General features: G+C 42.1%; 1 protein-coding gene across 1 annotated transcript in view; it reads right to left on the bottom strand.

The window, feature by feature from the left end:
- cacna1ea (calcium channel, voltage-dependent, R type, alpha 1E subunit a) overlaps positions 1-12,084 on the bottom strand; it is a 123,026-nt gene that overhangs the window by 56,583 nt on the left and 54,359 nt on the right. Inside the window, exons 5-6 of the mRNA XM_085397278.1 lie at positions 6,377-6,482; positions 6,086-6,225 (exon numbers count right to left, since the gene is read on the bottom strand). Coding sequence (XP_085253404.1) covers positions 6,086-6,225; positions 6,377-6,482 — 246 coding nt within the window. The remainder of the gene's footprint in view (positions 1-6,085; positions 6,226-6,376; positions 6,483-12,084) is intronic.

The following is a 12,084-nucleotide window of genomic DNA, read 5'->3' as shown; positions in this document are numbered from 1 at the left end:
TTGAAATGACAGCACACAGATACTGCAGTTTTCCACGATCCATGAAAGCTGGTTTCCTGTTTCTCCACATCCTAAAGGTGCTCTACTGGATTGAGAGCTGGAGACTATGGAGACCATTTATAGTCACGTGTAGTCAACCCATTTTCATATTCAAGAAACCAGTTGGAGATGATTTGAGCTTCGTTACATGGAGCACAGAGCTAAAAGCAGCCATCAGAAGATGGATGCAGTGTGGTCATAAAGGGAAGGTCACGGATACTCAGACTGTTGCATTTAAATAACGTTCAGTTGATCAACTGTAACGTCTGCATGCGTGTTCATTCCATGTTTTGGAGAAGCAGAGTGTGAAGTGGACTCTGTGGACCGGCGTGTCTATTAGAGGTTTTGCTGCTGTGATGCTGGATTGTCCAATCAGCCCAAAGCAGTCTGCCTATTCTTCTCTGACCTCTGGCATTTCACCCAGATTACTGCTCCTCACTGGATATTTTCTCTTTTTCTTTTTTTCCTGATTGGTGGGAAAATGCCTGTTGAAGTGCTTTGGTCAGCCTGTCTGGTACCAACAACCATGCCACATTTAAAGTCACCTAGACCACCATTCTCCCCCATTCTGATGCTCAGTTTGAACTTCAGTGGGTCTTCTTGATCCTGCCTACATCTCTGAATATCTGATGAGATAATCGTGTTAACAACCAGTTGTATAGGTGTACCCAACAAAGTGGCAAATGAGTCTATATGATGGTAAGTGAACGATAAACATTACGTTCACTTTTGTTACTTGTGATTGTTTCACTAGAACAAAATTACATTACAGGATTTATATGTAACTAAACCTGAATAATCAAAGTACGACTTGTGCCGCTCTTTTGAGCGAGCGTTAGGAGCAATATTTGACTGCCCTAAAAATATTTCAATGATTTATCATTTACAGACAAGCATCACATTAACAAGATAACTAGCTGCCGTTTTGAAAAACAGACAGATTTCTCAAAGTCTTGAAAACAATATTTTAAAGTGTTTGCTACATCAGAGCCATATTACATCATTTATTTTCCCGAGTATCTTTCCCTCCCTCTGTGCTTCAGACATTTTCCTGTCACAGGCTTTCTAAACAGCCCTCTCCTCTTTCTACTTGTTGGTGTTCCAAAATTACATTTCAGGTACTTAGCTGGCAGTATCTCTATAGACTGGCTGAGCTCTAGGGCACAGTTAATGGGGATCCAAATGAATAAAATCAAGATGTGTTTTCTGAAGTAAAGAAGAAAAGACTGAAAAAAATCTTCATAACAAACTTGGCAGCAATGTTTATGAAAACATTATCTTATATATAAGAGCCACAGAGAAATGCTCATCTCCCAGGTTCCTTATCTTTATACTCATCAGCTGCCTCTGAACTAACCACCCCCCCTCCTCACCCCCCTGAGGGTCTGGCACACAGTGATGAAACAAACCCGTGGTGGGCGTTGCCTCTGCCAACTTTTGCCACTCTAATGGAGGGCTTACCAGCCAACGCGTCGACCACGATACCAATTAGTACGTGCGATTACGCAAATAGTCTTTCTTCGTATTTGCTCCAGCTCTATCCATCTCGTCCTTCTTCACTTCCTTTCTTTCTCCCATGCTTCTCCTCCTCGCTGCTCTGCCTCACAGCTTGCTTTTTCAGCAGGAGTAACCGGCTGGTGAACCATGTGAGCGGGCCTGAGGAAAACCCTCTATTCCAATTTCCACCACAACAGCCCTCCGTTACACGATAACAGCTTTTGAGGAAACAGTAAGTGCCATCTGGTTTTTCATACCTCCCTCCCACTCGCGCGCTCTGTGTAATACAGGCCAGCTTGAAACACCAAGGAAGCTTGCTGAGGTAATCACAGCCTCCAGCGTTGACACTTTTAGCAAATGCTTCCATAATTACACATGTTCGCACAAAATGTTGAGGGAGTCCGGGGTACTCACTGAGGAAAGGTTTAGTAGTCTGAGCTAACACTCGTGTGTTATGCTTCCACGGGCATAGTTTCAAATGAGGGCTCCCGCCTGTGTGATTGAAAGCGTAGTGGATTTACTGCAGGCTTGTTGTAACTGCACTATAAGAACTCATAATCTTGTAAGTCAAGTCCACTTGAAGTTGCTATTTCTGAGCGTTTTGGTGACTGCAGGCTTCAACACACATAAACAGAATCTCTCAGAGTCCCACAAGGTAAATAAAAAACAATAATCCCCTCACGTGATCATTTTTTCAAAAATGGAGGTCAAACTGTTTATTTAGCAAGTGAGTAAAACAAAATATGTAATCGTCTTTTCCCCACTTAATATCTTTGGGGCTCACAAAGAGCACAGAGCACACTCTCACTTCACTGTTAACTGACTGACTGCACTCTGAGGTCAACATTCACATGCTCCTGAAACATTTAGCAGCATCTAATATTGCTCAATGTCTTCTTTGACGCACATTTTTTGAATATGTAATGCTGTATTTGCCTTAAATGTTCACTCTTTTTGTTTCTCCATATGTTAATTTGATTATTGGTACTTTGATTATTTGCATCAACAGTTATTCTGCCTGTTTATCTTTCTTGAAGTTTCTGGATGGCATCCTTTGAGGACAGAGGGTGTCAGGCCAACACCCCATCAACCTTTTTGCAGCCAAGGGATAAAAATCGCTTGACTGGTCACCGTTTCAGTCTTTCTTGCTCCTACTTTAGCTCAGCTGTCGCCGTCTCATTGCACAGAAACTTTCTTTGCAGTGCTACACGAATGAAAGTGTTGCTTTACAACCACAATGAAAATTTGGTTGCAATTTTGCTTCTTCCTGCTCCTTTTTGAACATGAACTTTATTTGGAGTTGTGGTTGCTCTCTTTCCTTTTGTTTTGCTTTGTTCATTTGTCTCTTTTAATTCTATTTTGTTGTACTTTTTCAACATGTTCAAAATAAAGATTCAATCAATCAATCAATCAATCAAAAATAGAGGGACGCTGCCAAGCGACTGTAATGGAATATGAATACAGTTCAGTGTTTGTATTTGAAAGCATCTATATGCAGAATATTTGCAACACACTCAGACTCTTCCTGTCTGTAGAGACCTCCTAATTACTGACTGATAGACAAAACTGGTGTTACATCTCATAATACCAACCAGATCTCATAACATTTATCTGCTTTCCAATAAAGTTGCAAACCTAGAGTGATAGCCTAGAAGTCTGGAAGTGCTGATGTGCACTGGAAGTGTTGAACGGGTGGAAGGAAAAAGGGAAACAGAGAGAGACACGGTGAGAACATTTTCATTAATTTATCTTTGCACGGGCTAAAATGATAATTTAGAGAGGGAACTATCTGCAGCTCACTTCATCATGATGAATATTAATACAATAAAACCTTAGAGGCTATTTCAGCCAGATCGAGCATGTTTCCGCCCTGAGTCACAACTGGTAGTTCAAATTCAACCCACAGCATGCGAGAGTGGAATAAATGCAGCTGCTGTTGTTCACGTTTATAAAAGTTCCTTCATCTGTTTTTTGCCCCAAATATCTGTTCGGTAAAGATGGAATTCATCTGAAACATCATCACGTGAAACTTACACGCAGATGCATTCATTTACATTTACATGACTGGAGCCCAGCACACTCAGAAGATACAAGCACATCAGAACAGCCTGTATGTTGAGTGTCCTCACAAGAGTATGTGACAGTGGCGTCAGCCGATCAACAGGCTTGAGGCGGGAACAAAACTCATCTCTCCACGCCGCCCCTCTCCCGTGCCCTCCTCTCCTCCATCTTTCTCCTCAAACTTCACGTCCTTCCTCTCTCCAACAGCGAGCGGAGTATCATGAGAAGCCCGACCTCATCAATAATTGAACAGCCAGAATCATGTAGAATTCTCTAAGAACCGTGTCTGCCACCCTTTGTACTTCTATCCTGTGACTTGATTAATATTTCATTTGTGTGTGTGTGTGTGTGTGTGTGTGTGTGTGTGTGTGTGTGTGTGTGTGTGTGTGTGTGTGTGTGTGTGTGTGTGTGTGAGCGAGAGACAGGTGTCGAGGTTGATCTGCTGTCTCATCAAGCTCTTCCTTTGAACCATGAGCATTTCCCTCTCTGCTCTGACAATGAGGCGCTCGTGTCTCCCGAGGATTTAACTGCTGTAAAATGCACTATAATGCAACACCTTCCCCCCCCCACAGAGCAGGCTGAGCATCCCCAGAGTCTTTAACTCCCATTCAATTAATGTACTGTAAGTACACTGAGTGAGATGCTTTTCAACAGCTTAGTCAGCTTCCAGTACAGTGCTCTGGTCATAGCACACTGAAGTTTAGTGTGTGGAAATTCATGGTTGGTCATGTTTACATTCACAGAGCAAAACTGACTGGCCTTGAGGTCCACACACGTGTACTTTCTCCTCATTAAATATTTACAAATCTGTTGCTTTAAGTATTTCAAATTCAGGCTTATTCACATTCATGTTTAGCTTCCCTGCCTGTGCTGGCAGAGCGCAGCCTCTTACTGCGTTATCACAACCTGTTGATCAGACAAGTTGTTTGTGTGCTGAATTTCAGACCCTTGAGGACCAGCTCTGCTACAGCAGACCAAAACTTGAGAGAGGGAGGACCTCTTTAGCCAAAATGTTTACATTCATTAGATATTTTTTCTGGTGGGTTTCATAACAACAGATATAGTTAAATGTTTTGTGGTTTCTTGCAGAGTTTTGATTGCACTAAAGCAGCAGTCTCCAACCTTTTTTGCGCCACCTTTTATGCCCGACAATATTTTCACGGACCGGCCTTTAAGGTGTCACGGATAAATACAACAAAATAAAACCAGTACCCGTACCGAAAAAAATAAGATTCATAACACACGTGAAAAGACCCAGGAAAACCGAGTTAACGATAAAAACGATAACAAAATAACGCTGAAAACCGATAAAAACCCTGAAAACCAAACATTTCACACCTGAGCCTCAACTCTCGCGGCCCGGTACCAAACGACTCACGGACCGGTACCGGTCCGAGGCCCGGGGGTTGGGGACCGCTGCACTAAAACACCTTTCTGAAAGCTTTAGAGTTGATAAAGCACCACAAGCATATAAATGTATATATATATACACATATATCTAGCCTCAACTGTGGGGGAGACTTAAATCATCATTTATTAAATGAAATGAAATTATTTAATTTATTTTGAAGTTAGAACTTAGCTAGCACGGCAGCCTGATGTGTCCAGCTCTGCTCTATTAGTGTCAGATTATTTATAACATAATGGTGATGAATGCTGATTGGAGCCCCCCCTGGAGTTTTTGCCTGGGAGACTATGTACAGTAGCTGCCACTGAGTGTTTGGCTCTCCACAGTTTAGCTCTGGACTCTCCACATCTGTCCCTCTGCGCGTTTCCTGGAAAATTAAATTTTGGGATATTTTTTTCTAATGTTAATTTAATCAGCTACATAAAAACAGAAGAGTACCTTTATGTGAATACTAAGCACTGCACAACTTATTCAAGCAAATAGAAACTGTTACTCTGAACGTACTAATGGAATAAAAAGCACGATGCAAATGTCCTTTACTCTGTTCTGTTTGGATAAAGGTCACTGTTGGCTGTATACACAGGTACATGTCCTATATTATGAATATGAAATATGATATGGCACACTCATCCTCACCTGGTTCTTTCCCCAGCAAGGCACCAGTAGCATTATTCATAGTATAATGTGTTTAAGTTTAGACAAAAAGAGCAAATAACAGTTGGTTTAGAAGAGGTTTACTTTCCCACCGTCCCACTTTCATTATAAGGTACACAAAAGACTTCCTGTGTGACTTTTATATGGTTCACTCATCAGCTTTAGCAACATAAATTCCACAATAAAAGAAAGATTTTCAGGTTTCAAACATTACCAATGAATAAGCAACAAGTAGGCAAAGCATTTGAAGCCAATGGTGCTAGAAATAACTGCGAGCTCCTTAAAAAAGAGGCTAAGAACACTGCGCACTGTATTTTCACACCATAAATCTCATAGAGTCGCCAGCCTTTTCAATTCAAGATGCTAATCCTGTTTCACAGATCTGTAAATGTACACACATTCACATGCACACACTGTTGGACTCACCCACTGAGGACCACAATGAAGTCCATGACGTTCCACCCATTCCTGAGGTAAGAGCCTTTATGAAACACAAAGCCCAGGGCGATGATTTTTATGCCTGCCTCAAAACAGAACATCCCTATGAAGTAGGGCTCTGTCTTCTCCTGTGAGTACAAAGCAAGAGAGAAATTATAAGTTCACACTGAGCTGACAAAGAGCTGCTGCAAATGAAAGTGTCGTGCGTTTTCAAAGTCTTATATTTTGATTTGAGAGATTATGAGTTGTGACTGTGTTTGTGGATCATGTGCAGCTCACCAGTCTTTTGGACATGGGTGTTTTGTCCTCTCCGGGAAGGTGCTGCTCCAAAGCCAACACGATACAGTTGGCGATGATGGTGGCGAGGATCATGTACTCAAATGGAGTGGAAGGCTAAAGTTAAGGAGCAACTGGCTCAGATAATGTCAACAGTTTGTTTTTCATTATGCAGCATAAAGTTGTGAGATGAAATTGCATATGTAGTCCCGTCATGATGCTCCAAAAACAGAAAGATGGATTAATAATAAAAAAAACTATTGACTGGGAGTTTGGCAGTGGATGCATAGGTTACGTCTACAGTGGCTATATTTTAGTATCCTTTTTCTGGATTTATGCTAGTTTAAAGACTAATACTATCGATTCTATGCTTTTCTTACTGTCAGCAATTGCCAGTATATGCAAGCATCTTGAGTAACCCCTCATTTCTTTACATGTTGCTTTGAAAATGAGAAATAGGTGCAATGATTTTTAAAACACATTTAAACACACACTGAAATACAGTCTGTGAGCTAAAAACAGAGTTTGTGCCATTGTAACAACCTTAATATCCAATGTTTGGCATGACCACCTTTATTCTTCAACACAGCCTGAACTTTCTTGGACAAGACTTCTTGTGATTTCCTTAATTGTTCTCGAGGAATAGTTCTCCAGGTTCTATGAAGGACGTTCAGAGCTCGTCTTTGGATGTTGGCTGCCTTTTTGTTCTGTTCTCTTTTTAGATGATAAATGCTTCAGGATGGCTTCTTGAATGCCACTCCTGCACTGAGACCATTTCTGCTTAAATTTCAGCAAACGGCCCATGAATCAGCTGAAGGGCCAAATACATCTCTCAGTTCCTGTGTCAGGTCTTTTTTAATTTCTTAAGAACATGACTTCCAGATCCTGTTCATGTTGTTTTAGGCCTATCACTTCTTCCTTTGTCCTCCAAATGTCCAGTTTCTTAAAGGACACACCATGGCGAGATATGCCAAGTATTTGATGAAAAATGATTTTGTTGGTACAGAAAATATTTTTTACAATACAACTTTATTTGTATAGCACGTTTAAAAGACCAGCGGTACACCAAAGTGCTTTACAATAAAAACAGGAAAGTTAAGACAATAAATAAAAGACTATTAACAAAGTAGCACATATGTCATCAGGTTAAGGGCACTAATTATACAGCAATAAAAGGGAATATAAGAACAAAGTTACTAAGAACAGATATAGCTAAAAGATAAAGTACATAAATAAGAAATTGAACCAAATATAAAATAGGGACACTAACTAGATGGAAAAGCTATGTTGAATAAATGAGTTTTTAAACGGGATTTAAAAGATACAATTTTAAGATTTTTGCCCATCGACCTGTGTTACCTTTGGTATTTTTCATAGATTCAACTAAAGAAATGGGAACAAGCTGTGTTTTTGTTATAAGCTGCTATTAACAAAGTGCCTCAAGATACATTTAAAAATTGTTTCTTTGTTAAATTGTCTATTTTGTGTAAATACAACACAGATTTATCCCTTCAGTTAGGTACAGTTTTTATGCTTGAATGATTTGAAGGTCAGTTTTTCAACAAACAAAACAAAAACATTTCACTGAAAATGGTCCGGTATAAGGAATGGACTGAAAAAGTACAGATGTACAAAAAAAGTTTGGAGAACTGTTTGAACCACTTTTAAAAATTACAAGAAAGTCTTTGGAAGCAAAATATAAAGGAATGAGTGTAGCTCAAGTACAGTATTGGATACTTTCCTTTAGAATACTTGTCTATTATTAAGCTTTCTAAATGCATCACCATTACTCCACAGAAATAAAGCGTGTTGCTCTTGTGCAGTGCAGCAGCAGGTTGATGCATGTCGAGTTCTTTGGCAGGAATTTGCTGCATAAGGATCCGACTACACAGACAAGACTTTTCAGTATCAACGATTCATTGTTGGTTTTGTTCATTTCATAATATTTGCTGACAAAAATTCTTAATTATTTAAGTATTTTAATTAAGTGACACCTGAATTTCCCAGCAAACACAAATGGATGCAGTTAGGTTAATTACAGGGAATCGAACCCAACAGCAGGGTAACACGTGCTGGAAGCCCTTTAGCTTTGCTATCTGAGGTCAGCCTCAGCCGACAGGGATACACAGACATGCAGACACACAAACAAAATGCCAGAGTAGCAGAAGGCTTATCAGGTAAGACCTGGGTTGTGATCTTATAAACAGGGTCGCTCTTACTTCGAGCTTCGCTGCCTGTACTGTGAGACCTAGATTGGTTGTTGGTTCAACTCCAGCCCCTCTTTGGTTGAACTAAGCCGGCAATGTGCTTTTTATCTAAAGCTTTGCGTGGGCATTCCCCTCTATCCTAGTTATGTGCAGCAGAGGGAGGAAGAAAGGAAGGAAGGGAGCTTAAATCTGCAGAGAGGAGAGGGAGAGTTGAAGAAAGGAGGAGGCAGAGACAACAGGGAAGAATCCAACAGGAGAAAGTGACAATTTAAATGAAGGGGGCCGAGTGGTGGAGGAGAAGATGATGGTTATATAAAGAGTTAGAAGCTTCCAAAACAGGTTGACGAGGAGGAGTGAATGAGGCTAAATAAGAAACTGGACAGATCGATGTTGTGCTGGCAGCTGTAGCTAGCAGGGTTACTCTGGGACATGTGAGTGATGAGAAGTTAAATAAACAGAGCAAATGCAATCTTACTCCCACTAGCCTGCAGGGGTGCCAGCTTAAACCTAGGCTGAACCACAGATTGACCCAGAAGATTTTGGATAAACAAATCCATAAATGAGCTGGAAAACACGGCCCAAAAGAACATCTCGAGCTCTAGTCTGTATTTGTATTTTAAGTGTATCTTTTGATTCACTTCCCTGCAATAACTAGCATCACCTTAGGCTCTCTGAAAGCTCTGAGCAGCCGCCACACCCCACATTCCCTGAAACACTCGCAGCAAACTGGAGGAGGGGTGAGACAGGATGAAGAGAGAGACTGAGGGGGAGAGAGAGGGGGAGAAAATGAAGATAGAAAGAGAAAGAAGAGAGGTATCCACGGCAACAGGCTCCTCTTGCAGACAAGAGTCAATGCTATGAGACGGTTACTGGGCAGCTCAACTATCTGTGAGGCGGCATCACTGCAAACACACAAATAAATGAAAGTCTTCACAAAACTTCTTTTGTCATGATTTTACGTCAGCGTGACCTTTGTTTTCTGTCCTGTGATTTTACTAGTGTGTGATGAAACAATGTTGGCCAGTGTATGTCCTATTGTAAGTACTATAAACTTTCATTTTATTATAAATATCTAATAAAAAGGACGCCTCCTGGGACCTCCTGTTGAAGGTTTTCTGGATGTGTACAACTGGAAGGAGACCCAGCTGCAGACCTGGATGCTGCAATAGGCCTAAGCTGCTGGGGGCATGACGCGAGTTTTCTTCTTCAATCACCTTTTTTCATATTGAAATATGGAAAGCACCTCCAACGAAAAGGACAAATGGAAGAAGTGGCCTTGTTAGATATTAATAATTAGGGGTCTGGGATGCGGGGCCTCCCCGCTACTGCAGATAAGGAGGTGGTCCGCTTGCCTCCACCCCAGAGAAGGGTTACATGTCCTGGGTCTAGGTGCGGCTTGCCCCTCTGGGGGCGGGGGTACCTGGACCTGGGATATAGAGTATGTTTGGGGAGTGCGACTGTCTGTGCAGTGTCTATTTGTGTCTGTCTACACGTTGGGTGAGTGCCGAGTATTTGGTTGTGCATATGGGGTGGGAATGCACGTCTGTGTCCGCGTGCGCCTGTTCGTCTGTGTCTATATGTCAGGTTGGGTCTTAGACTCAACCTCTCTGGGTACATCTCAGGCCCTCTAAAGTACGGAGGCCTATCTCCCCTCACCACACTCCCTGCCGGTGGTTGATGCCCTCAGACGTTGGTGTGTTGGTGGTCCTTGTCGTCTGGGGCTGGGCGCTCATGTATGTACCGGCTCACTCCTGGTGGCTGATTGGCGGGGCCGGGCGCCTGTGGCCCAGCTGGGCTCCTTCCGGGGGGTGGGATGCCCTCAGGCCTCTGGGCCTGAAGCTCGGTCCTCTCTGGCACAGCTGGCTGCCGGCAGAGCCCGCGGGCACGCCACTGCAACCCCCTCTTGCCCCTGCTCCGTAGCTGCGGGGTGACCTCTCCTTTGGGGCTCTACTCAGCTCTTCCCAGGAGGGTGGCACGGTTCCCCCCCTTTGGTGGTCCTCCTTGGGTCCTTATACTCTGGGGCCTGGATCTCCTCCATACCTGCTTCATACCCTGGAGGACGGGGCTGTGGCTCCCCACACTCCCTAGCAGATCGTTACATGGAGAAACCTTTGGAATGCAAGCATGCTGATCCACACAGGTATGCACACGGGTGTTCACAGACGCGGACTAAAGCTTTCTTGGCTGCTGCCTCAAAGCACATTGTGCGCTGTCTATCTTGCGTGCTGCACAATATCGTTTATTATTTAGTATCTACTGTTATCTACTGCTAGCTAGTTTATTGTGATGGTGCTGTTTTTTTTATTATGTTGCTCTTTGTTGTTTGCTTTCTCTTCTGTTTTTTTTCTCCATACAGGTGACCCAGGTGTTTTGTTTGTGTTTTTTTTTCCTTTCTTCCCCCCTTCTCACCGTCTCTTCTCCCCTTTGGTTTTCTTTCTCTCCCTCTCTTTCTTTCATTCTTTCTCCCTGTCCTATCCCCCAGTCATGTCTGTCCCGTTTGTAGCAACTGAAAATAAAATAAATACATAATTATAATAAAGGTCAATCAAATGGACCAATATGGCAAGGCCATGATGATCCACTTGGTAAAATAAATCTGCCTGGCATCTTTCTTGGCCTTAAGACAACAATTCTGATGGCTAAAGATCCAAACGGGACACACACACAAAAAAAAAGATATTAATAATTAGATATTATTAATCTCTGGTTCTCACAGCGTATCCTTGTCCCGATTTCCTCCCCTCACCCTCTACAGGTCATGGCAAGATGGCGTCCCTCCCTGGTTCTACCTGAGGTTTCTTCCTGTTAAAAGGGAGCTTTTCCTTCCCACTGTCGCCCAAGAACTTGGTCCTTGGGAGTCATATGATTGTTGGGGTTTTCTCTGCTTTCTCTATATTATCGTAGGGTCTTTACCTTACAATGTAAAGCGATTTGAGGCAACTGCTGTTGTGATTTGGTGCTATACAAGTAAAATATAATTGAATTAAACCTTGAACACAATGGAGAGATGATATATCTCAACTGGTCTATGAATGCTTTGGGATCCCACAGCAGGTACTCGAAAGTGTTTCTAAGGAGGACACTACTCTGCTTATCCTGCTACCACCCAACTTCAGATATGTGGACAACAGTGAATGAATTGAATATGTCAAACCAGGTAACATTTTGAACATAACATGCTCTGGGCTTGAAAACAATTTGGTATTGCATGACCATGAGTTTACATCAACAGGGTCATTGATGTGTGAGTGAAGGCTGCTCTTTGAAAATGTAAATGTTTTAGTTTTATAGGTATTTTAACATTTCATACCTATATGTGAAACATTTACTATAGAAGGTAATTTCACCAGGGAGGTAGAGGTGGGTGGGAGACTGAAGGACGGACGGATGATAGTAAACTCTTATTAGTGTTATATTGCACAGCCGTGGTTTCTCTCTCGTCTTGTTTCTACTTGTGAATAATTCTGAAAACCTTAATACTGGTTCAAATGTTGCATATATGGG

Source organism: Rhamphochromis longiceps, linkage group LG23, assembly GCF_057381845.1.
Source record: "Rhamphochromis longiceps isolate RC_006_pf linkage group LG23, R_longiceps_female_GT1.1, whole genome shotgun sequence".
Classification (NCBI taxonomy): Eukaryota; Metazoa; Chordata; class Actinopteri; order Cichliformes; family Cichlidae; genus Rhamphochromis; species Rhamphochromis longiceps.
Note: the sequence above shows the minus strand (reverse complement) of the source record. Positions and strands in the feature narration are given on the sequence as shown.